Genomic DNA, 27,194 nt, shown 5'->3' with positions numbered 1-27,194 from the left:
TTCTGAGACTTCTGTAACAAGAGTCCTAGTTGTGTCATGGTGGTGATTTTTGTGATGTGGATAACTGTCGACTTGACATAAACCAGAAAATAATTTCACATACATGACAGTAACCTATTAAAGGGTAATAGTCACTGACCACTTTTGAAACGGTGATTGTAAATGTGTGTCTGTATCCTGTTCCTGTAAATTTCACAGAAATGGACAAAAGAAGTATATCTTATGCTTCTTATCTTATGCTAAATGACAAATTTATGTAGCATCCAATAACATGAGTGATAGAGGAGAAAAGAAGGAAACAGGCAGGGAAAAATAAGTATGCCCAACATTTGTGGGAAGAGAGGTGAGCCAGTAAGCCGTTCTGTCAGCGCTCCCTAGCTTTTATGTAGAATAAGACTGATTGTCTGGGAATTTTTGCAGAGCAAGTGGGTAAGGTTTTGATTTGCTTATTGACGTCAATGTTAGATGTGTCTGTGTTCCAGGAATTACTTTAAATTGTTATATTCATTCTTCATTGTGCAGGACTTTTTTCTTAGTATGAAATTAGTGTTTATTGCGCTGGGCCTGCTCCCACCTGATAGCCTGCCTTATCAGTGTTATCTGTTATCATAATATCATACAATAAAGCCATTAACTTATTTTGGGTCATTAGTTCCATCTCAATGTAATTTTTGAATCCCCATAATACATTGATCTGGTTCTGCTATATAATACGTTGAATGCTTTTGTTTTCTCTTGTTCTTGATGCATTTTATAACAGGCAGATGTTTCTATTTTTATTGGAATTCGTAAAACACAATCTTCATTTTCCTTTTTCATCACAGGCAATTAACCAGAGACTTACTCCAACCCAGAAATTTACACCAAAAGACCTGATTGCTGCAATGAAAGCCCTAAATGTGGAGCTTGGATTAATTATTGACTTAACATACACCACACGATATTATGAAGTTAAGGTAATAGTAAAGGAGCAAGAGAAGAATTAAATGCACAGTTACTGCTACTTTTTATCTTGTGTTGTTTAATGCCAGTCTAGAAATTGTGATGTTGGAACAGACAAGTGAACCATCTAATCTGGTATCCTTTTTGCAGCAGAAACGTACGTAGTATTATATCTTGCAGGAAATATCATCTTAACCTCAGCTAGCATTCACTTGTGGCTTGATGCAGGAACTTTTCTAGCATTTGATCCTAGCTAGTGTACATATTGTATTTATTTATTTATAGTATTGTAGCCCCCAGAATCACTGATAGACTACTGTGCTATGCATTGCATAAACACGCAGGTTCCTACCCTGAGGACAGATGCTATTCTTATAGATATCTAAACCTTTTTATAAATGTAATATTTCTTTCACTATTATACTGTGTGAGTGGATTCCACAAGTTAACTCTACACCGATTTAAATTTTGTTTTTTAAATTCTTTGCATTGTAATTTGGAGTATCCTCTTAATGTACTGTGTGAGAGTGTAAATAGGAGCATGTGTTACTAAAAGTAAATCCTTGAAAATATATACATACATACACACTATAATAGGTTAAAATAAGTAAGGGGGAGGAGGTGAAGCTTGATACTTTTCATGAAGAGGACCTGAATGGCAGTATAAACTTCCCTAGTTAGTTCCATCAGTATGCATCTGCTCTGACTAGGAGGTACTGAAAGGAGTAGTTCAGTCTCCATTGCAAACCTTGATCTCTTTGCTTGAGATCAACTCTTCCCAACAGGAGGACTATTTGCTATGGCAGTTTTTGTGAGTACAGCTTTTTTATATAACTCTGTAATGATCATTTTCAATCACTACTGATATAGTTTGAGCCTGTGACTTACATCTAAGCTTTTTTTATATATTGTTTATAAGTTTCATGCTGGTATAAGATTAAATGACTAATGCTTGCTGAAATTTTTTTCTCCTTGTTGCTAGGATTTACCTAAAAGTGTTCAGTATAAGAAACTCTATACTGTTGGACTTGAAGTCCCTGATAATGCTACTATTCTACAATTCAAAAAATGGGTCAGAAAGTTCCTATGGGAAAATGCAGAAAATGGTAATTAACAGCATATTTAATGCTATAAAAGACCAAAATGTTATTTAAATCTTAAATGTATGACTTATTAATTAATCACAATAGATGTTCAGTTCTACAGGTCAGGTTCTCAGACCTTTTCATAGTGTGATCCAGTTTTGTAACTTCATAATCTCAGGGACCATCTCCTGTCCCTTTTGCCATTACGAAATGCTCGTGTCAGCTGCAGCATTGATTACGCGGACAGCCTTCCTAATAGAGATATATCTTTAGCTGTATTTAATGTGATGTACCAGCTGAAAACTGTGACCAGCAGGCTGGTCCACACACCACAGCTTGGGAGCCACTGGCATAGTTCTGTGTATAATAAGTAAGACTTCTCAGAACATTTTCTGTATTTTTGTAGTTGGACAAAAATCAAGGATTTTCTGAGCATGCTCTTTTTTTTAATTTCATTGTGATCCATGAGGTAGCATTTCCCTGTTGAATGGATGTGACGTGATAGCATCCTGTCTGCTCTCCACCAAGGACATAGATCAAGAGCATGAAGATGTAATTTAGCTAGTTGGTTATACAGTTTAGTAGCTTACAGGGCATCCTGTCAAGATATTTTGATGACAGCTGGATACTCCTTTGCTCTCATGTCCTAACTGGTAACTCTTTAAGAGCATGATACAGTTATAGAGGTAGTTGGGAGATTATACAGTGTTTATGTCAAGCTGCTGCACAGTTCTTCCCAGGCTGGCATGACAACTCTGTACATGGAAGAACTCTGCACACATCCTGCTACAACCTCCATGTGTATCTCTTTTTACCTTTCCCTTAATATTGGAGTCTCTTGCACAACTCAGTTCAACATCTTTTGGAACAAATCTTTACTGGCAGCTGAGAGTCATTCAGCTGACTGCTCTGTTGATCTTCTCCTCGTTTCTTCCTATGATAGCTCTGTAATGGTATGTGTCAGAAAACAGAGATTTCCATTGCCAAAGTTGCACAGCTCTGCCTCAGATGAGAAGTATTATGGTTCTGTTGTGGATGGCCAGTCTTGCAGATGGATCTAAAGCTCAGGTACTGGGGCCCAAATTTGAAGTGTTGGAAAAGAAGAAAGAACCATCTCATAATACCTTTCTCATCCCAATAGTTAATGTTCAAGCTCCTTCATTGCTGTTTTTGGCTTATGAGCTCAAGTTTAGGGAGTTTCCTTCCTGCATAATCTAATGATTTGGATGTGACGAAGACATTCCTTCAGGTGTCCTTTTGATCTGAATGTTGGTCAGAACCCCAGCTTCCTAGCTTGCCACTGGATCATGAGAGACAGTTTTCTCCAGAGTTCATAAGTGCCACGCTTGAGTCGACTGGTGATGGCACTACAAAGTAGCATAAAGTGCTTCGTTTCCCCTTGCAAGAAGCTAAATGCATTGCCTCCACAGTGCTTCAGACATCTGCCATTCCAAGAGTAATGGACCAAATTTAGACTCTTGTACTTGGATCCCTCTAGTAGTGTATTTCTTTACCAGTCAGCGCCAGGCTGGCTTCAGTGTTTTTGCTTTTGTAAGGAAGGGTTCAGGAGAATATGTAAGTGAACTCTTTGTGGACATGGGTTTGGTGGCTGTTTAAATTTGCCCCCAAAGTCAGTCACATTTTGTTCTAGTTACCTGATTCAGTTTCCTTATCCCAGTGTGGTTGATGGTTATCTAGTCATGCTGCTTTTATCACCACTTTTCTTCCTCCTTTTTTTGTGCCCTGCCTGGACTAGTCTAGTTCCCAGAGGTTGGGAAATGGGAAGCTTTGAGTTAACTGCTGCTAGAAAGCCAGCAGGAAGAGCATGAATTCTGGACATACACCCTTGTGTCTCTATTTTACAGGCTAAATAGTAACAGCAAACATGTTAACTGAAACTGCTTTAGTGTAAACAATAAATGGTTTCTTTCTGCTTTGCACTAGTTATTGTATGGTATTTTCATTTTTTTCACACTTTTTTCCTTTTTAATAGATAAACTCATTGGAGTTCATTGTACTAATGGAATTAATAGAACTGGCTACCTTATATGTAGGCAAGTATTACATGAAAATTCCGATAATTGTTTTCATTAGAATAGTATGTTTAAATCAATCATAATCTACACCTGTATAATAATTTAACCATGTTTTTTGTCAGATACCTTATTGATGTTGAAGGTTGGGATCCAGAGACAGCAATTCAAGGTATTTCATAGAATTTGAACAAAACATGAGACTGTGTGTCTACAGTAGTTCTGTGACAGCTACCTCATATTTAACTCCTGCACAGGTTCTCACAGGTAAATTCATCCTGCTGCTGCTTCCATACCTGACAGTATTTGAGCACCATCAGATCTGAACCACATCAAGAGGACAGTTCCCTCCCTCCAGTCCCATTATAAGTTTTAAAGGTTTCCGTGTACTAGTGCAGTCATAAGTACCAACTGTACTAGTTACAGTTGGAAAATAGTTTGCTGCAAAAATGTCAGTCTGCTGTAATTGTGTTGCAGGATTCAAGAGGTCTTATTTTAAGTTCACTATGCCCTGGTTTACATGGAGCCCTGACTGACCATATTTTATGCAGCTATGTTCCAAGCATATTTAACTGCACATTAAGCTTTGTACATTTTCTTCAGCTTTTGGTGATGCTAGAGGTCATCGTATGGATGGTCTTGTATATCTAACAGATCTCAGAACTCAACCAATGAGAAGGTAGGAAAAGGCTTTTAATTACATAATTGAAGTTGTCAGGTGCAGTTCCTTGAATTTATAATGTTTGGAATATATTAAATGTTGCCTCTTGTCTTGTTAAGCCCATATTGACCCCTCTTATTACGCTTTACACCATCAGTGCTTTTCTTTGAAGACCTATGATATGAATAGTCTGAAATGCAGTTTTCCTCTTAGGTTTGTCTTCTAAACATACATTATGCAAAGGGTTTTCTTTTCCAGTTGATTTTTCTTATTAAATTCTTCTGTTGTGTCATACTTCTGCATTCATCAAAGTTATAAATGGGAGGGAACAGCTGACAAAAATTATTAGTGAGCGCCCCTTAATTCTGGAATTCATTCTCTCCTGGCCTGCCAGACTCTGGACCTGTTAACCTTTCCAGATATGCTGCAATAGGGATTGGCATTCCACATCAGACCTGTGGTCCATCTAGCTTGCTACCTTGTTTCTGACAGTGGCCCACACCAGATATTTCAGAGGAAGATGCAACAGACCCGTAGCAGATAATTGTGAAAAGTATCAAGCCCAGAAGGGAAGATCCTTTCTAGCCCGTCTGTCAGTTGCAGACTTATGCCTTGAAGCATGATTTATATTCCTTAATGTTTTTTTAAAAAAATGTAACCATGGGTATCATTCTAACCCATATATCTTTTGCTTCTATATCATTGTAGCAATGAAGTTGTAAGCTGGGGGGGGAGGGGTGTTTGTGTGTGTGTGTGTGTGTGTGAGAGAGAGAGAGAGAGAGAGAGGTGAATTTAGTTTTTTTGGCCTTTCAGTTGCACTGAATGTCCCTTGTTACTATATTATGAGAGTGTAAATAGGAACACTTGATTCACCTTTTCTGTACCATTTGCTATCATGTATATTTCCATATGGGAAAGGGTGAAATAGTTGAGGGACAACTTTGCAAATAAGCATGGGGCTTTGCCCCAACTGCCAAAGAGTCATATTGTATGTAAGTGAAGTTTAAGGTATTTTCTTTGCTTTTTTCTCTCAATCTCCTAAGAAAAAAAATAAACTGCAATTCACCCAAATGTACACATTGACCTGCCTTGAGTGCAGGGGACTGGACTAGATAACCTCTTGAGGTCTCTTCCAGTCATACACTTCTATGATTCTATAGGCTTTCCAGCACTCCCATAATGCCAGTTTATTTCCACAACTGGAAAAAAATTTACATACTTTCTTTCAACAGAATTTTTAATAAAGGAAATTTTATATTAAATGTTTTTTTTCCTCTAGTAATCTTGGAATGGATGTATGGGATGCTGATGAAGATATTATACCCGCACCAAATGTGATAGAAGGACCTGTAGATAGGTTCTCAAATGAAGATTTTCCTGGGTAATTGGCAAAAATACGACATTTTTTAAAAACAAAAAATATAGCATGAAAGATAACTATTGGAATAGTTAAACTGGTATCGTGTTCTATTTTCAGTTCTAGTAATTCAGTATGTCTATGTAATTTAATAGTGGTCCAGCTTAACTGAGTAAGAATGTTGTTTTAATGCACTGGAAATACCATAACTCATAATAATCCTGCCAAAGGAGTTTTATAATTACAGGCTAGTCACATAAAGTATATTTACAAAAATTAAGGTTGTGATAAAAAGATGAAGCAAGGGAATGCTATGCCTTCCATTACAAGGAGATAAGTACATTGGGTTCACCATGGCAATTTTTATGTGGTAAAAGATTTTATGCTTTGGTTTTGGAGGAGACGTACATGTATCTCCTATTCCTCGATAACATTCTTGTACAGTAGTTTGTGTGTGAATTTTCTTGTTAGTTTTCTGTAAGGCCATTTTGGGTTTGCTGTCTCTTAAAAAAGTTATATTGATTTATAATGATATGATTGTCATAGTCTTGACAGTAGAGCATGTTTTATAATTAGAGAGACAAGGTGGGTGAGATATTATCTTTTATTGGGTCAACTTCTGTTGGTGAAACTTATATAATGTATATAATATACACTAAAGTTAGACAGTTTAGACTGTTAATTCCTTAGTTCCTTTATATTTTTGAGTGATAGTGTCCTTCATTCCTAATCCTGAATAGTTTAAAAATGCTACTTTGTTTGGATGGCTAACTTGAAATAGTTATAAAATAAATGCTAATATGCTGTTTAAAAACACTAATTTTCTTCACAGGCCTGGGAAAAGATTAAGGATTTATGATGATGACCACTCTCACAGTGATTTACAAGGACAGATACAGTTGAGAGATTTTGATTTCATTAACAAGGGACCTGGACAAAGACGAAGACCATTTCATGACCACCAATCTCAGGATGAATTAGAAGCGCCAATGCAAATGAGAGATTGGGACTATAACAGGGGACCTGGACAAAGGCGAAGACCTTTTCCTGACCACCAGTTTTATGATGACTATCAAGAAGACATGCAACTGAAGGATCTAGATTTCAGTAACAAGGGGCCTGGACAAAGATTGAGACCTTTTCATGGCCACCAATTTCATGATGACTTACCGGGAGACATGCAGTCAAGAGACTTTGAATATGTTAACAGAGGCCGTGGACAACGGCAGAGATCCTTTCCTGACCACCGATCTCATAGTGACTTACAGGATGACATGCAGGTGAAAGATTTTGATTTTGTTAACAGAGGCCGTGGGCAAAGGCGAAGGCTTTTCCATGACCACCAATCCCATGATGAATTTCAGGCACAGATGCAGTTGAAGGATTTAGATTTCATCAACAAGGGGCCTGGGCAAAGGTTGAGACCTTTTCATGACTACCAAACACATGATGACTTACAACCACAGATGCAGTTGGGAGATTTTGACTTTGTCAATAGGGGCCGTGGACAGAGGCTGAGACCTTTCCATGACCACCAGCCTCACAATGATTTACAAAGAGAAATGCAGTTGAAAGATTTTGATAATAGGGGGTCTGGACAAAGGCGCAGATCTTTTCATGACCATCAATCTTATGATGACTTACAGGAACAGACACAGTTGAAAGATTTTGATTTTGTTAATAAGGGGCATGGACAAAGGCTGCAATCCTTTCATGACCATGACGACTTGCCACGTGAATGGTGTTCAGACAGGTGAAGTATCGTTTTGCTGTTACAGCAGATTTAGTGAGTAGAGAGTGTTTCTCAACATATTATTATTTGACATTTTTAGGATAATGAGCAATTAGTTAGGATTTCCCCCCCCTTTTACTCATGTAAGGGTTTCAGGATCAGGCCCTAAGGTGGTAAACCATGGTCTCCATAGTATTTCTGTACTTTCCTAAATTAGAGGGCTGAATTACTTTACATTAAAGCACATTCCCAGTAACTGTTCAAAATCAACTTGAGATAAAATGCTTCATCTCACTTCATTTTATAGTGAGGAGGTTTGCATCTTAAAATCTGTCCTCAGGATTGAAGATAATGTGCTATTATGTTAATCTCTTTAACCCAGTTTAGGTGATCAGCAAAGCAGTGAGGAAGTGTTGGATTTCAGCTGCTTATTTCATAAGTAATATTTTGCTAGTGAACCTCTCATTTAAGAACTGTAAATCCTTGAAGACTCTCTAAAACAAACATGCACCTTGTTAATACAGCTGTTTGATTCAAAAGTAAAACCTTTGACATAAAATTTGCAACAAATTTACCCGGTAAAATTTATTTTCAAGTATTTGGGAGTGCTAGAATTTTAAAGATTTATTTCATATCTTTCACTTTTGTTAGACAATTTAAATAAGTAGGGATATTAGATCATTCTTCTGAGACTTTATAATTTTGATACTGCTAAGCTAATATAATTGTATTCTCTCTTATATAACTAAGACATTCCTCCCATGCTAACTAGTTTGGGTTACTTTTTTATTAAATCTAAAAGAACTTTCACTAGAATTAGTGAATTATTGAACACACTAGTCTTCTTTTAATATGTAATTTTTTGTTTCTTTCAGAAGTCAGTCATTTTCCTCACATGAAAATTTACCAGAACCTCACTTTTCTTCTTCTCCTTCACGTCACAGAGATTACGGATCTGATAATGATGATTTCAGTAGAAGTTACAGGTAAATATCAGCGTTCATATATTGCATACCAATCTACATGCCCCTCTACACATTACTATCCTGCTACCACCATGACCATAAAAATTTAAATTGGATGTGTGGTTGTCAAACTAGATATCTGTTCTTGCTTATCTGCAATACAGTCAATTTATAATGGAAATGTATTATGAAGTTCATGCATGTGTGTATCTGATGATAGCTGAGTTGTTATAATACACAATGCTTATTACCAGAATTTTAGATACTAGAGACAATAAAGTTGCACATGGGTCTGAGAATCAGGATTTTCAAGCATGTTATTGCTGCTTCCATTAGTGGCTATCACTGGGAATTCCTTATTCCAGGTACCAAAGTTTTCACAAATCATTCCCTCTTAAAGGAACAAAAGTTTATATATATGTGGTCTTATGCCAGATGTCTGGTTTTATTTTATTTTTTTATTACAGGCATCAAATTCATTGGCAAAAAAAGAAAATCCTGAGTTTACTGTACAGCAAATTATATGTTTCATAACACTGACACTCATTAATGCAATCATATTTTTACTAGAAATTATTTAACACTCCCTACATGGTGAACACATTCTTAAAGCAGAATAAAAACTTGGGATATATTCTTCTTTGAATTTCTTCCATCCTGCTGTCATGTAACCCACAGCTCAAATCACTGGCACTTGAGGGCACAATCCAAATACCAGAAAAATCAGTAGGGGTTTTTCAATTGCCTTTCTTGGAGTTGGATCATGAAAGTTGTTTAGAATCTGACAGAAGACCCTTTTTCATTTGTGTATGTGATTTGAATGGTATTGAGACCAAAGTCCCAAACCTGCAAACTAGCTAGCAACAAACAGAGAACACCAGCATTCCAAGGACCACAATTAAGACATGTCTGCCCTGACCTAAACAATCCAAATCTTATGGAGCTGGTTTCATTATCCATCATAATTTGCTCAGTTCTAATCCTCGAACACATCATTTAATAGAATTACTTATTTGCTTAAGCGTTTTACAGAATTAGAAACCAAATTCTCAAAGTTTGCAGGTGATACTGAGCCTGAAAACTGAGCAAATTATGAGGAACAATTAAACCAGATTCAAAAAGATTTGGATTGGTTAGATCAGTGGTTCCTAAATGTGATCCTTGGAGTGCTGACCATCCTCTGTTTCTAGCTGCAACATTGGATTAAATGATACAAAAATTACAGCATTTAAAAGGTAAATTTATTTTTGCCATTTTTTCCCATGTGAACATCTTGGATGATGTAATCATGAATGGGGGTGGGGTGTTCTGTGGGAATGTGAGGGGAGATGCTTCAGAAGGCAATTTCTCTAGATATAAATGTAGTCCACTCTATGAAACAGTTTGAGAACCTCTGATGTAGGTAATTGGGTCAACAGGTGGCAAATGCAGTACAAAGGAGGTAAATACAAAATACTATAACTTACTCTGGGAGCAAAGAGCCAAGATATGGTGTATATATGCTAAATTCACAGATTCTAAAGCCAAAAGGGACCATTGTGATCATCCAGTCTGACCTTTATAGTACAGGCAATAGAACTTCCCTAAAATAATTTCTAGGGCATATCCTTTAGAAAAACATTGATTCTACTTTGAGTGATTGTTCATATCCATTCCAATATAGATGAGTGTGCGCCCTGTGCACTGGTTCCCGGAACTTTTTTTGCTCTTAGCAAGCCCCGTAGGGCTGGCTCCGGCACCCCCTGGAGTGCCGTGCTCATGTTGCGATATATCAGGCGCCGCCGGCCCTGAGGGCCCTCAGTTACTACTTTCCGCCCATTGACAGTTGCTGGAACGTCTGCCCCTTGCTCTTCAGCAAGTAGCAATCCCTGTTTCTAGTTGTTGTTGTTCGAGTTTACATAGTGTTAAGTATAGCAGTTAATTAGTTAGTCATTACAGTTAGGACAATAGATAGTTAGCCCTTAGGGGCTTCAGGTTGGCTCAACTGGTTTTAAGGCCTGTGCCACCTGCAGCAGGGCTTTCCCAGTGACCAATCCTCACGACCGCTGCCTCCGCTGTCTCTGGGAGCAGCACCGCAAGGAGAAGTGCCGGATTTGCAAGGCCTTCGAGCCCGCACTCAGAAAGAGAGGGAAGCCCGCTTGAAGGCCATGCTAATGGAGTCCGCGCTCCGGCTGGACTCTGAACCGACTCGATCCCCTGCGGCACTGAGTGTATCCTCGGTGCGGTGCACACTGCCGGCACCGTACCGACAGCAGTCCGTGGTACTGAAAAAGAAGAAGCAGCAGGAGGCTGCTCACAAGGGCTCCCCCGCGCCACCGGTAGAGCCAGGGGTTAGCCAGGAGATGCCCCAGCCACGTGCCGTGGAGGCTGCTCCGGCACCAGTATCTTCTTGCAGGGAGCCTCCCCCGACTCTTGGGGGTATGGGAGTGCCCCTGTAAGGGCCAGAGACGTTCACCGCGGCACATGCCCTGATGGGCCTGCCCACGCCTCCTTCCCCCCCCAGCTGAGGGCGACGGGTATGGTGTCTCTGGGTAAACTCGTGCCGGGTTGCCCCGGTGGGTGGTCGAGGCAGGAATCCAAGTTTCCCCCCAGATGGTCGCAGAGGGTGGAGAGTGTGGGCTCCCCTCAGGGCTCCAACACTGAGTCATCGAGCTCCTCGACACTGTGGCACCGAGGGCGGTCTTGAGGCTCCAGCGCTAGGCTAAGTCGCACGGCACAGGTCCCGATGCCAAGCTCAAAGTCCGGTGCGGATCCGGGCAGCCGACGAGACTCGACACACTCTGCACCGGTCCCAATCCTCGGCGCGTAGCCCGGCGAGGACACAGGCGCTCAACTGGAGCCGGCATACCTGGCACTGGTCCCGCTCACCTGCGCGTAGTCCAACAGCTAGAGAAGCTCAGCACCCGTCTCGATCCCCGGCACACAGCTCAGCGTAGATCCCGGTGGCTGACGATTCAGAGCGCGCTCGACGCTGGTTCCAGTCCCCGGCACGCAGCCCAGCACAGATCCCGGCAGCTGAAGTGACCCGGCACACTCGCCGCAGGTCCCGATCCCCAGCACGCAGCCCGGCAGCCGACCAGACCCGGTGACGCTGATCCCGATTTCTGGTGCGCAGCCTGGCGCGGATCCCAGTGGCCAAAGGGACCCAGCTCTCCCAGCACCGGTCTAGATCCCTGGCCCGCAGCACAGTACAGATCCCAGTTCCCACTGACACCCGGCGTGCCCGGCACCGGTCCTGGTTCCGGACCCACAGCCCACCTGAGGACTCGAAATGGGCTTGGCACCGGTCCAGATCCCCGGCACATAGCCCGGAGCGGATCCCGGTGTCCGATGATGACCACAGACGTTGCCGTTCTCAATCCGGGGAAGGAAAACACCGGCACCAATCCGATCTCTGGACCGCAGCCTGGCGCGGGGCTCAGCACCGAGGGAGCCTTCGGCACCGCGTCACCATTCGGTGTCTTCGGAGTTGGAGCCGGTGTGGAGTCGTCATGGTCGGCACCGCTGCAGGTCTCCCAGGGGCAAGCACCATTATAAGACCTCAGCGCCTAGGAGGAGGTCGTCCAGCTCCTCCAGCCGCTCGCCCCCCCCCGCTGGCACCACGGACATCGCTGCGACCGCTCCTCATCTTCTCGGAGTAGATCATCGGTGAGGGTCGGACGGGACCGCAAGTTGAGGCGGCACCATTTCAGTGGCTCCGGGCCCCATACTCATTGGGGCACCTCCCAGTTGGCACCGGTCCCAGTCCCGGCGTGGCCTCAGGGACCATGGCAATGGCTCTACTGGGGGCCCTGGGGAACACAGACAGCCCAGGGTACGGTGTCGGTTCGATCCCCGGTGGCTCAGCCGGCACCCCCCCTTCTGAGCCAGCCAGACAGGGACCATTCCCTCTGATGGGGATTCGGACCCTCAGGAAGGTCCCTCCACGGGGCCCCTCCCACAGTCCTCCTCGTCCTCCTCTGATGATGCGTCTGCTAAGGACCAGAGGGCACCCCTGCCTGATTTTAAAGCTCACCAAGAGCTACTTAAGAGGGTGGTGAGCAACCTGAACCTTGAGCTCAAAGAGCTCTCTGAGGAGGACCCCCTCTTTGGAGTATCGGGGTCGGCAGGGCCATCCATGGTTGCCCTCCGGTGCACGAGAGGGTCTTAAAACTCGCCAAGGCCCTCTGGCAGACCCCCGCCTCGGTTGTCCCTACGTCCAAGGGTGCCGAGAAGATGTATTACATGCCTGCAGAGGGGTTTGAGTTCCTTTATAATCACCCCGCTCCCGGGACACGCATGGTGGACGCCGCCAACTAGCAGGACAGGCAGGGGGCCCAGGCAAATACCTCCAAAAATAAGGAAAACAAAAAATTGGACCTTTTCGGCTGCAAGGTCTACTCGAGGGGGCCCTGCAGCTGAGGATCGCTAATCACCAGGTACTCCTCGGCAAGTACAACCTGAACCTCTGGTCCTCCCTACAGAGGTTCGTGCGGGGTTTGCCTCAAGACCAGGCAGCAGATTTTGCCATGGTCATTGAGGAGGGTGCTACAGTGGCGGGGGCTGCCCTACAGTCAGCCAGTGACGCGGCGGACACCGCTAGCAGGGCGATGGCGTCGGGCATCGTAATACGACGGTGCTCCTGGCTGCAGGCGTCAGGGCTGTCGCAAGAGGTCCAGCAGTCGATCCAGGACCATTCGAGGGTGCCAGCCTCTTCTCGGACCGGACGGACGACTAGCTGCATGCCCTGAAAGACTCTCAGGCTATGCTCAAGTCCTTAGGGCTGTACACGCTGCAGGCCTCGAGGCGTCAGGCTCGGCCGCGTCCCCAGCGTCAGTCCCAGCCTGCCCCTAGACCACCTCCCCGACCCGCTCAACCCAGGAGAGGTCGGGAGAGATACAGGCCACCAAATTGCCGGGACCGCCAAGGCCCCTCGGCGGGTCCCCAACAAGGGCCGCCCAGGGAGCACAGTAACAAACGACAATTTTGATGGTGCGCCCGAAGGTGGCACCTTCCCCATCCCCCTGGATCTGACCCTCCCATTTGCTCACAGACGGCCATACTACACCGTGTGGCAGAGCATTACCTCAGACCGTTGGGTCCTCGGTGTAGTTCGCAGAGGCTATGCCCTGCAACTCTCGGCCTTCCCCTCGGACTCTCCCCTTATCCCGTCCCTCTTCAGGGACCCCTGTCACGAGCATCTCCTCATCCAACACGTGAATTCTCTCCTCCTCCTAGGGGCGGTGGAAGAGGTTCCTCCTCGGGAAAGGGGTTCTACTCCCGTTATTTTCTCATTCCCAAGGCAAAGGGGGGCCTGAGGCCCACTTTGGACCTTCGCCATCTGAACAAATTCATCAGGCGCATCAAGTTCCGTATGGTTTCTCTGGCCTCCATCATTCCTGCTCTAGATCCAGGGGACTGGTATGCTGCCCTCGACCTAAAGGACGCTTATTTTTATATTGCTATCCTCCCTGGTCACAGAAGGTTCCTCCAGTTTGTGGTAGTTGGCTGCCATTACCAGTTCTCAGCCCTACCCTTCGGCCTCTCGTCGGCCCCCAGGGTATTCAAAAAGTGTATGGCAGTGGTGGTGGCACACCTCCACCACAGAGGGGTTCAGATGTTCCCCTACCTGGACGACTGGCGGGTCCGGGGCAGGTCCGGGGCCCACGTGAGGAACAGCCTGGCACTCACCTGCGTGACATGCACCAGACTGGGGCTGCTCATCAACAAGCAGAAGTCCATACTCATCCCGGTGCAGTGCATAGACTTTATCGGGGCCACCCTGGACACCATCCAGGCCAGAGCCTTCCTACCACAGCCTAGCTTCGAGGCAATGGCCGCCGTAATCAACAATCTCTACAGGTCCCCCACGACGGCAGCCAGGCACTGCCTTCAGCTGTTGGGATATATGGCGGCATGCATGTATGTGGTGAGGCTGGCTTGCCTCAAGCTCAGGCCTTTCCAGGTGTGGCTGGCCTCAGTGAATGCCCAAGCCAGACACTCGTTGAACAGAGTGGTCATGGTTCCCACTCAGGTACTGACCTCCCTGGATTGGTGGAGGGACCCAGGGGAGGTACAGAGGGGTGTTCCCTTCAGAGACTTGGCACTTTCAATAACTCTGATCACAGATGTCTTGGATGTGGGATGGGGGACCCACATCAGCAGCGACCTCAGCACCCAGGGGCTCTGGTCAGCACAGAAGAGGTGTCTCCATATCAACGTCCGGGAGCTCAGGGCAGTCCGTTTGGCCTGCAAGGTGTTCCTCAGATTCCTGAGGGGGAGGATGGTGCAGGTCATCACGGCAGCCATGTTCTATATGAACAGCAGGGGGGGGAGGGGGTGCACTCCTCTGCCCTTTGCCAGGAGGCCATTCAACTTTGGGACCTTGCAGTGAGGCACGACTTCCACATATCTGCCTCTCACTTCTCGGGGGTCAGGAACGACGAGGCGGACCGCCTCAGCAGGTCGTTTCTACCCCGCCACGACTGGTCACTGCACCCGGAGGTGGTGACTTCCATTTTCCGTAAGTGGGATGTTCCCCAACTGGACCTGTTTGCGTCGTCCTGGAATAGGAAGTGCCCGAGGTTCTGCTCGCTCCGGGGTTGCGAGCCAGGCTCCATTTCCGACGCATTCCTTATAGACTGGACATGGACCCTCATGTATGCCTCTCCCCGCATTCTGCAGCTGCACAAGGTCCTATTGAAGATCAGGAGGGACAAAGTGGACATCATTCTGGTCGCCCAGGCCTGGCTGAGACAGCATTGGTTCAGCATGCTGCTGGACCGGTCCATCGCCACGCCGATGCCACTCCGAAGGCGTTATGACCTGTTCTCGCACCCTATCTCTCTCAGGTTCCTCAAGGGGGTGGAGAGGCTGTATCCGCAGGTCCGTGACCCAGTGCCTCCCTGGGATTTGAGCTTGGTCCTCACCAGACTGACGGAACCCCCATTCGAGCCCATGGCTATATGCCCGCTGCTTGTCCCCTCCTGGAAGGTAGCCTTCCTGGTGGCCATTACATCAGCTAGGAGGGTCTCTGAGTTGAGAGCTTTGACCTTGGAGCCCCCTACACGGTCTTTTATAAAGACAAGGTGCGACTGAGACCCCACCCAGCCTTCCTGCCTAAGGTGGTGTCTCAATTCCATTATAACCAAAATATTTTCCTCCCTGTGTTGTTTCCCAAACTGCACGGGTCGGAGGAGTAGCGGAGATGGCACTCGCTGGACGTGAGACAGGCCCTGGCCTACTACATCGAGTGGACGAGGCCATTCCGGAAGTCAATGCAGCTGTTCGTGGCAGCAGCGGACCGGATCACTGCCTGCATTGGGACCTGCTATGAGCAGGCAAGGGTGCCGCTTCCAGGACCTGTGTCAGCGCACCCAACCAGAGCCCAGGCCTCCTTGGCGGCCTTCCTGGAGAGAGTGCCCCTGCAGGACATCTGCAGGGCAGTGACCTGGTTGTTGGTCCACACCTTTACGTCCCGCTATGCCATCGTGCAGCAGGCGAGAGAGGACATGGGTTTCGGCAGGGCCGTCCTCATGAGAGAAGCTCGATGCTGACTCCTACCCACCTCCAAGGTATGGCTATTTAATCACCTATATTGGAATGGATGTGAGCAATCACTCAAAGTAGAAAACAGGGTTACTTACCAGTAACTGTTGTTCTTCGAGATGTGTTGCTCATATCCATTCTACACCCACCCTCCGTCCCCGCTGTCGGAGTCGGCAGAAAGAAGGGACTGAGGGCCCTCGGCCAGTGGCGCCTGATATACCGCGGCATGAGCGCAGCACTCCAGGGGCGCCGGAGCCGGCCCTACGGGGCTTGCTAAGGGCAAAAAAAGTTCCGGGAACCAGTGCACAGGGCGCACACACATCTCGAAGAACAACAGTTACTGGTAAGTAACCCTGTTATCTTGATTTAAAAGTTCAGTAATGGAAACTACATCACAATTCTTGGTAAATTGTCCTAATGGTTAATTATTCTCATCGTTAAAAATGTACTCCTTATTTATCAACTGCCTGTTGGTAAAAGAAAAGATTTGGAGTTATTGTAGAAAAGTGAATTAAAGCGTAAGTCCAATGCAGAGCAACTGCAGGCAGGCAGGAAGGGAAACAAAACTTGATTATGTGAAGAGAGATGGCATACAAAACAAAAAATGTATATATACCCTTACCACTTATACATAAGGCACTTGTTAGATCCTAACTCATATCATAGGAACAATATTAGTACCTTAGGGAACATGGAGTATAATGCTATTGTTATTTATTGCAGATGAAAGATAAAGTTGATTTGATGATTTCTTCGCATTATTTAAGGGCTTAAAACTAGAAACATAATCCAGACACGAATAAACTACTAATAAATAGGGAACTCCTGGTAGAACTACCTTACTGAAAAGGTAGTAAACTTAATTTATAAGAAGGTAAATATTACAAATACAAATAAATTAGCAAAACCTAGGTAAATTTGTCTCTAAGAAAAAAGAAGGCTATTGAGGGGAGTAATGATGAAGTTGGAACATAGAATTAAGATGAAGCATAAAAAGGTAAGAATTTTGGACTGGATGACTTTCCATTTCCAGTGTATTACGGGTAAATTTCTTACCTATAATTCCTCCTTGAAGGTACACCATTTTAGAGTTTAATGCCAGCCAATCATCATTAATGAAACGTATATCTAAGAATTGTATAGTTAATATTTGTTTTTATTATAGTAATCGGCCTAACTGTCCTGAAGATAATAGGAGAATACGTTCTTCAGATGAATTTAACAGAGGGGGGAAAAACAGATTTGCGCCATATTCTTCACGTACAATGCATTTGTCCTCATCCATACACCAGGAAGATGATTCAAGTGATTATGAAAGAAAACCTTTCCAAGGTGAATTTTCAAGAGATATGGAGCAAGGCAAAAGATTACCCATTGTAACAGTTGATTACAATTATGGTTTGCCATTAGATTACAGACCAGAAGAGGAAGAGAGAACACATTATGATTTACCTCCAAGAGAGCGCTACAGTTGGAACTGAATAAAAAGAAAGCATTTGCTCTGATTAAACCTGTATTTACCCATTTTACTTTGTATGTGGACCAAACTTTTTTACGAATTAGAAAATTCAAGTTTCAATGTTAAGAGAACTTGTCTCTACTATAAGACTAGTTTCTACTGATGTGTGATTCTTTACATTTATGAAATAGTGTGTGTTTAAGTATATTTGGAGACAAATCCTCAATACATGTGAAATTAAAATAGTCCTTGTTTTTAGTGAAATTGGAAGCCTATATCCTAAAGCAAACACCTGACTGATAGTGGTTGTGTTTTTGTTTAACTTCCTTTAAATGCAAATAATTTCAGGATGCAAAACTTGTAATAAAAGCTAAAAACCTGCACATAAACTAGACTAGCATTTGAAATTATAGAAAACCTACTATGAAAATTAATAAAGCAGAAAGTAATGTCAAATTGATTCAATTGTTTGGTGGTACCTTGGATTTCTTAATGCTAACTGCTAACAAAAAAAAATGGAAGAGTCTCAGTGTCACAATGAAGCCTTTCACCAATTATTTGAATTAATTATAATCTTAAATACCTATTTTTTTAGTAATATCATGTATCTATTAATTTTAGTAGGAATTTTTCATGCATAGACATACAATGATCTGGGCATGACTTATGTGTTATGTGTCTGATGAGCTCATTCTGCCACAATGAAAGAAGTTTGAGCTTTTTCCTCCCCTTTCTTCCACAGTTGAATTCAGTCTACTCTGTTGGACTGCTGCATTCTAACTTCAGTTTTCTGTACTGCCATCCAAGGGAGCAGGTTTAGGATGACTCTTGTCCACAACAGAGAACTTTAGGTGTGAGAATTTTCTCTCATGGATTGCTGAGCACTTCAAATTAATTGGATTTTCAGTAATAGGAACCTGTTGACCTTGCTCTTAGGGTAGCCTGAGGCTCATGCTGAATCTACATTCCTTCCTGTTCGCACAGATGATGCATGTGTTAGTAGTCCAGTGCCAGGAGCATTTTATCATTATCTTCCACTAGCTTCTGCCAGCGGGGACCTGGTCAGCTGCCACATGCTGGCAGCTCTCCAGAGAGTAATGCAGCAGGGAGTGACTGACTAACTCTTGTCACCAGCCTTAGAGTTTTGGTGAATATTCAATGCCTATAATTCTGCAGTTAAAAGCCAGTATTAAGGGGGGAAAGTGCCTCAAAAGTGGCATAGGTGTAAACCCACTGCAGAAGCGCTTATATACACACCATGCAGTTTAGTGCAAGGGGAGGTTCTCAAACACCAGTGCTTTTGCCCAGCACTTTCAGGCCAACATTTAAAAAAATAAAGCTTAAAGTTAGATTCCTAAACCAAAATTGAGGTACCTAAACAAGTGTTCAGATTTTCAAAAGTGCTGAGCAGCTAACAGGTCTCATTGACCTGGAAATTTATTATAAAAATTTCAAAAATTTAAGGCTAAATTTTTTATAAATTCAAAAGCACAACAAATCTCTACAAAATCTACTCAAACATCTTGGAATTTCTACTGTAAGAAAATGGTTGAACATTTGATTATTCTGCTGCGGATGCACATTTTCTGGCTTTATGCTCCTATGTTTATGCTTGAAAATTTATGCATAGCTTGACAATTTTTTTAACTAGAGCGGGGTAGGAAATGGTTTTCCCATCATTTGAATACTTTTGAGAGTTGAAAATTTGTCCAATCTCAAATTGAGGGACACAGTCAAAATCTCAAATTTTCATGAACTGGAAACCTAACAAAATTTCAGTTAGGGTCAATCAAAAAATTTTGTTTTTTATTAATGTTGAAACATTTTGTTTCAATGTCAAGCATTTTTTTAAACTTTTTTCAATCTAATTAGCTTAAATTTCTAAACAAAAAGTCATTTTAAACTGCAGAATTGGAATTTGTCATTGAGAAAATGTCAATTTTTCTGTTCAACAACTTTTTTCGATACTTTTTCAAGTCTGGAGATTTGTCAAAACAGTTTCAATTTTGACAAATAGTCTTTGACAAAAAAAAAATTCATTACAAAAATTCCTAACCAGCTCTACTCTGAACACTTGTACACAGACAACTAATTGGATTATCTGTCAAATCTGGGAAATGTTCTGCACACATCTGTCACACCAAATGATTTTTTTCAGTCAGTCCAACTGATTCTAAATTATGGTATTGTTGGGATATTGTCCTCCAACACTAAAAATCTGGAACAGCTCTGTTCCTCCATAAGTATGTGTCTGTATTGCTAAAAGATCACTTTCAAGATGGGTTGGACTTCTTCCAGATTTCTAGCCTTGAAGGATAATATCCCAGGAAAAGCACAACACAGAATCTAAGTTCTGAATGGGAGCTTCTTTTGAAAATCTGGACCCAGTTATGGGTGTTGAGCTCTTTTGAAAATCAGGCACTAGACCACTAATGGCAGAGAGATGTAAAGAAAATGCACAAGATTCCAAGACTTAATGAGTAAACAGCACTGTTCGGAGGGTGAAGATTTATATCTTCTTTCTCCTAAGATCCTCTGCTTTTTTTCCCTTCTTCCCTGCTCCTTTACAGACAACCTGAGAGAGCACAACAGCAGTTGTCCACTTTTCTCCTGCACTCTACCTCAATGAGAGTGATAAATCAATAATATTCCCCTCTCAAGATTATCTCTGAATTTGCCAATTTTTGCTTATTGTACAAAGCTGAAATTTCTCATTTTTACAACAGTTAACTTTCTCCATTAAAGCTGTGATCATGAGAATAATACAGTCTTATTCATGAGTATTACATCAACAAGGATCTCAAAAGATGGAAGTAACTTTGAGACCATGAATATTAATGAAGCAAATTTTCCTTCACTTGGGTGCTCTTTTATATTAAATTATTTTAACAAGGGCTTAGTCTAGGCATCAGCATTCACATCCTTTTATCTGGGATATGGGAAATGTGCAGCTCAGGCTATGGATTTTTTACAGTCAAGTCTTCTAAAGAACTTGCTGATATCCTCCAGAGAGAGGGAAAAGAGGAGGTAGTATTGCAAACATAAATAACTTAGCTTTGTTTTTGCAATGTTTAGATACTCGCTATATATATAAAAAAGTAGAGCGTAATACTGGCACATAAAGGAGGAAGTGCTTTGAAGTATGCCTTTAGATTCAAAATTAGACCATAGTTTGAATAGGGAAATACAGCCCCCTTCCCAGATTCAAAGGTATCTAGAGACAAACACTCAACTCTAGATACAGTCTTCCAAGAGCCAGATGTTTTCAATATGACAAAACATGCTTTAATTTTGCAGTTATGGTTGAAACAAAATTACTAGATAAGGCATTTCCTACACACTGGCTTTGAAATGTTCTGTGCTTGTATTTTTTTTCCAGAATGTAGTTTCTTTTTTAAAAAATGTTCTATTCAGAATAGAAGTATGGAAGGGTAAGCCCACACAATGCATTAAAACAGTTCTTGACTTGTCTTGAAATGTTTCTGCAGCTGAATCATCACTGCACATTAGTATCTATAGTATTATAAGTTAGCCAAATGGTGGAACATGAAATCAAATTAATTAAAATATCGCTTGTCTTCATACTGCAGATCAATGCAACTGTCAAAATAAATGTCAGATTTTTTCCTATTTCCTCCATAACTTTTGAAAATGTTATATGGTTCTGACCTATTTCATGCGAATTCTCAACACTATTAGAAGTATATGTAGTATCCTGCATATCAGCTTGGGAAAAACCACTGGTTTCCCACTGTGCTGAGTATGAAATCTGGAACTATGTGGTGATGCAGACATCCTGGAGTTTGGTGGTGGGATACCATATGTCACATAAAGGTATGACTTCAAACTTTTCTGGCTTGATTTTGTTGTCATTCATAGTGCTGTTACAAACATTGACAAATTGCTGAAGCTGTGACAAAACAATATGAGTAATTTAAATGCAGCAAATATATGCAAAAGGGACACAAGTGGGGGTGAAATATTGGTCCTGTTGAATCAATAGCAAAATTCCTATTGACAAGTGGTGCCAGGTTTTCTCCCTGGATATTTAAGTATGGGCCAGATTCTCCAGAACAAGACAGGAAAGGAAGGGAAGCAAAGGTTGATTTTGGACATCTTTGCAGCCCTGAACTTCAACTGGGCTGCGTGTATTTTTGAGCCCCTTAAAGATTTCTCTTGTATAGTGCTGACTGTCTTCCTGGCCATTCCCTCTATACCAGATACAGGAGGGATGGGTCTGCACCAAGTGGGTTTTCCCTACTCAAAGGCAATCATCTGTTGACTATAAGACCCCTTTGCACCTTAATTGGAAAGATGTTTCTAAGTAAAAATAAAATTTAAATTTGTTTAAAGGGTTTTTAAAAATCTACCCAAATTTCTCCAAAGGAAACCTGGCAAGATGTGCATATTTATTTTTGATAATTGCACAATAACATTGGTAGTGTACAATAACTAATGTCTTCCACAAATCTCTTTGTAGCCTTGTAATGTTAAACCTGCTGGATCTCCTTCAAAACATATTACAGCTATAGCCTGCATTGCTACTGTATGGAAGAATGTTAGGTGAAAACAACAAAAAAAAGGCTGTTAGACTTAATTCATGACTCAGTTCATTTTTTTAAATATTGAATGTTCTCTTTTTCCTCACGTGTTCAGTTCGTCACCATTACGCTCATGGTGAAGTTTGCTGAAAACATCCTATTAGCACTTTCTGGATGATAGAAACACAAATATTTTGATTAGTTTGTGATAAACTGCTTCTACATCATTTTTATATTTAATATTCTAAAATTAAATAGAAACATCCACCAAAGGGTCTCAAACTGCTTTACTTACATTATTTAATTAAGTCTTGCAACATCTCTGGGAGGTAGAGATGTAATATTTATATCAATTTTGCAGCTACACAGTGAGAAATTAAGTGAATTTCCTCAAGGTCTCAGCAAATCAGTGACCGAGTGCCTGATTCCCAGGCCGCAAGCTCCAACCACTAGATCATACATCTTCCCAAGAGTATACAATATAATTTTAACTGAATTTCTATTAAAAACCAGCATACCTTTTCCCCTGATTAATTGCTTTAGAGTTTATATAACATTCATAGGAAAATATGAATGACTTCAATGGGGGCAGGATTTCACCCCCATGTTTTTTGCTTTCCCTGACTCTGAATGCAGGGGATGAGGCTTGGTGGGGTGGGGGTTCAAGTGTGGAAAGCTCGGGAGAGGGACTCTGGATGCAAGAGCTCAGCAAGGGGATCTAGATACGGGGAGGGGGATTCAGATGCATGGGGGTTGGGAATACAGGGGAGTAGCTCCCATACAGTGACCTCTCTCCCTGTGGCTGAGGAGCCATGAGTGCTGGATGCAGGGGGGAGGAGGTACAGAGCTTCCTGCAGCTCGGTGAGGTTTCTGGGGGTGGGTCTGACCCAGTCCTGGCCCCTCCTTTCAGGGGAAAAGGAAGTCCTGTCCCCCTAGCCCAGCCAGGACTAGCAGCAGAGCCCAGTGCAGGGTAAGAGCCACCGGCATCCCCAGCCCTGCCACTCTCACTACAGTGATTTACCTCTCCCCCATAGTGATTTACCTGTTCTAGACTCCCAAAACAACATACCCATGCTGCTGAGTAGGGGCATGTAACCGCTCTTGTGACTTCTCTTTGCTTCCCTGGCAGAAAGTCATTTTTCTGCGGGGAAACAAATCTGCAGAGGACATGAGTTCTGCATGTGCATAGTGATGCAGAATTCCCCCAGGAATAACAACTATAGCATCTTCTAGCAAGTAGTGCTTATTGGAACCACTTGCCTATCCTCCCTTGCTCAACGTTCAAAGTACATAAAAGGAGGAGTGGCCTCAGCTCCCCTTTGTCATCTTTTGATGACTCAAGGTGCTACTAGTGTGAAACATTCTCAGTATGTCTTTGTTTCCATCCCATTTGGAGCTATTTTACTAATTTTCCAGTATGTTACATATCTTCTTTATAAGATCACCAGCTGTTAAGGAGCACCCGCAGTGAGTGAAGCCTGAAGTTTCAGCCTCACTTGTGAACTTCTATTTCCAGACTGAACAATTTAAGACAGTCCCAAAATTTGTTTCCAATTTAAAAGTAACCCTATGTATGATTTCCAGGTAGCCTGCTTAGGAATAACACACATAAATATAACACAGTCTGAGTACTATATTGCACTATTCTGTAATATTGTTAGTGTTTCCTAAAAGTTTTATCTATATCCGAAGACTGCAGATTGCATGATAATTATAGTTTGGGAGAGAATAATGGAACCTCTGTGTAATCTTCATATAGTACTGGATTTAAGTAACCATGTCAATTACAATCTACCATTTATATGTAATTACATAATATTACTATGTTGACATCCATTTTAATTGTTGTGAACTAGACTTGTGTGATATAGAGACCCCTTGGCAAAGGGTTCCTTGTTCTTTGCAAACATCTTTCACCTCAGACCTGACAAACTCACTACACCAACACATCTTACAGGATATTTATCTGTAAAGGGTAACATATAAGGTATCTACATCCCACTACGCCATCGTGCAGCAGGCGAGAAAAGACGCAGGCGTCGGCAGGGCCGTGCTGGCAAGGGCAGCTCAACGCTGACTTCTACCCACCTCCAAGGTATGGCTATTTAATCACCTATATTGGAATGGATATGAGCAATCACTCGAATATAGAAAACAGGGTTACTTACCAGTAACTGTTGTTTTTCGAGATGTGTTGCTCATATCCATTCCAAACCCACCCTCCATCCCCACTGTCGGAGTCAGCAGAAAGAAGGGACTGAGGGCCTGCGGCGCCCTATGTACCGCGGCATGAGCGCGGTACTCCAGGGGGCGCCTGAGCCGGCCCTCCAGGGCTTGCTAAGGGGAAAAAAGTTCCAGGAATCTGTGCATGAGGCACGCACACACCTATATTGGAATGGATATGAGCAACACATCTTGAAGAACAATAGTTACTGGTAAGTAACCCTGTTTTTTGCATTGCAAATCAGCAGGCTCTCCTCGGCAGGTACAATTTCAACCTCTGGGATTCTCTTAAGCACTTTGCAGATGCTTGACTTTAACACCATCCTACAGGAGGGTATTACGGAGGCCAAAGCACCGCTGCAGGCATCTTTGGACACAGCGAATTCGGAAGGCAGAGCCATGGCCTTGGCCATCTGTATGCGTAGGTGCTCGTGATTGCAATCCTTCGGACTGTCCCAGGAGGTCCAACAGTCCATCCAGGACCTCCCCTTCGACGGATCGGCCTTGTTTTCAGACCAGACGGATGCGAAGTTGCATGGCCTTAAAGAATCAAGGGCCATGCTCCGCTCCTTGGGTCTTTATACGCCCCAGACCTCTAGACGCCAGTTCTGTCCTCAAAGCCAGCAGTAGCAGAGAACAGCCATAGTGGTTCATGCCCTATAGGCAAAAGGACAGAAATAGGGGGTCTAGGAGATGTCAACCAATGCCAGGATCCTCCTCAGCCTCCCAGAAAGGGTCATCTAGGCAATCCAACAATCAAAGGTGGTCCTTTTGAAGATGCGCCCAAGGATGGTGTACCAGCCTGTTCTCTAGATCCTTCCTGTCCCTTCCTGAACAGCCTAGCTCCCTTCCTGTCCAAATGAGCCAAGGTCACATCGGACCACTGAGTCCTTGGCATAGTTTCGGCAACCTATGCCCTCCAATTTACTTCCACTCCTCCCAACAATCTCCCACCCCGTCCCTTTTCAGGGACTCCTCTCACAAGCAACTTCTCACCCAAGAGTTAGAGACCCTTCTCAATCTGAGGGCCGTAGAAGAGGTCCCAAAGGACATGAGGGGAAGGGGGTTTTACTCAAGGTAATTCCTCATTCCCAAAGCAAAAGGGGGTCTCAGGCCTATACTAGACCTGTGTCGTCTCAACAAATATCTCAAGAGACTGAAATTTCGCATGGTCTCCCTTGCCTCCATCGTTCCCTCCCTGGATCCAGGAGACTGGTATGCTGCCCTCGACCTAAAGGACGCATACTTCCACATTTCTATTTTGCCCAGCCACAGACGTTTCCTCTGCTTCGTGGTGGCCAGCTCCCACTACCAGTTTGCGGCATTGCTCTTTGGCCTTTCCTCAGCCCCAAGGATATTTACAAAATATATGGTGGTAGTGGCAGCGCACCTGAGACACAAAAGGGTCCAAATTTTCCCTTACCTGGACAATTGGTTAATCAGGGCCAGGTCCCAGGCCCAAGTCCAGAGCAGTGTAAGTCTAGCATGTGTCACCTGCCGCCGGCTGGACCTGCTAATAAACGAGCAAAAATCCACGTTCATCAGGGCAGTCCTGGACTCTTTGCAAGCTAGAGCTTTCCTTCCCCAGCCCTGTTTCAAGGCGATGTCCGCCATCATTGCTCGCCTGCACCTCTGCCCGACTACAACAGCCAGGCACTGTCTGCAGCTGTTAGGCCACATGGCGGCCTGCACTTATGTGGTGAGGCTTGCTTGGCTGAAACTCAGACCACTTCAATCGTGGCTCACCACGGTTTATGCCCCAAACAGACATTCCCTAGATTGGGTGGTCACTGTCCCCCCCAGGTTTTGGCTGCACTAGATTGGTGGCAGAGACCCTGGGCAGTGTTGAGGGGTGAGCCATTCGAGGAGCTAGTCCCCTTGGTCACTCTGATGTCAGATGCCTCGGACTTAAGATGGAGGGCCCATATCAGTGCCAACCTCAGCATGCAAGGGGTCTGGTCGAGGGAGGAGAGACACATGTACATCAACATGAGGGAGTTACAGGCTATATGCCTAGCTTGTGGAGTGTTCCTCTGCCTCATTGCGAGCAAGGTAGTGCATCTACTGACAGACAATACAGCAGCTATGTATTACGTCAACAGACAAGGGGAAGCCCGTTCCTCAGCCCTCTGCAAAGAAGCAATTTGTCTGTGGGACCTGGCAGTGAGGCACAATTTTCACATAATAGCCTCTCACTTACCACCTGGAGTGAGGAATGAGGCAGCAGACCGCCTCAGCAGGTCATTCTTACCCCACCACGACTGGTCGCTTTATCCAGATGTAGTCTCTATGATTTTCCAAAAGTGGGGTTTTCCCTAGGTAGACCTGTTTGCATCCTCATGGAACAGGAAATGCCCACAGTTCTGCTCCCTCCATGGTCTGGAGGCCGGGTAGCTATCTGTCGCCTTCCTTTTGCAGTAGATGAGAAGCTTCATGTATGCCTTCTCGCCCGTTCCTCTTCTTCACAAGGTCCTGCTGAAAATCAAGAGGGACAAGGCAGACGTTATCTTGATTGCACTGGCCTGGCCGCACCAGCACTGATTCAGCACGCTGCTGGACCTATCCATTGCCTCCCACCCCGGAACTTCCTAGGTGGCATAATCTCCTGTTGCAGGACCACAGCCGCTTGCTACACCCGGACCTGGACTCCTTACATCTCATGGTTGAGC

General features: G+C 43.8%; 1 protein-coding gene across 2 annotated transcripts in view; it reads left to right on the top strand.

The window, feature by feature from the left end:
• Positions 1 to 18,226, top strand: part of LOC137156163 (uncharacterized) — a 38,026-nt gene extending 19,800 nt beyond the window's left edge. For both annotated transcript variants that reach the window (XM_067552885.1, XM_067552886.1), the window contains 9 exons: positions 825 to 956; positions 1,925 to 2,048; positions 4,021 to 4,081; positions 4,186 to 4,232; positions 4,664 to 4,739; positions 6,001 to 6,102; positions 6,911 to 7,831; positions 8,686 to 8,796; positions 17,468 to 18,226. In XM_067552885.1, coding sequence (XP_067408986.1) covers positions 825 to 956; positions 1,925 to 2,048; positions 4,021 to 4,081; positions 4,186 to 4,232; positions 4,664 to 4,739; positions 6,001 to 6,102; positions 6,911 to 7,831; positions 8,686 to 8,796; positions 17,468 to 17,783 — 1,890 coding nt within the window. In that variant the 3' untranslated portion in view covers positions 17,784 to 18,226. The remainder of the gene's footprint in view (positions 1 to 824; positions 957 to 1,924; positions 2,049 to 4,020; positions 4,082 to 4,185; positions 4,233 to 4,663; positions 4,740 to 6,000; positions 6,103 to 6,910; positions 7,832 to 8,685; positions 8,797 to 17,467) is intronic.
• The last annotated feature ends 8,968 nt before the right edge of the window (positions 18,227 to 27,194 follow it).

Source organism: Emydura macquarii, unplaced genomic scaffold (assembly GCF_026122565.2).
Source record: "Emydura macquarii macquarii isolate MOO-44397 ecotype Brisbane River unplaced genomic scaffold, CSIRO-AGI_Emac_v2 contig_1390, whole genome shotgun sequence".
In the NCBI taxonomy this organism is placed as follows: domain Eukaryota; kingdom Metazoa; phylum Chordata; order Testudines; family Chelidae; genus Emydura; species Emydura macquarii.
Note: the sequence above shows the minus strand (reverse complement) of the source record. Positions and strands in the feature narration are given on the sequence as shown.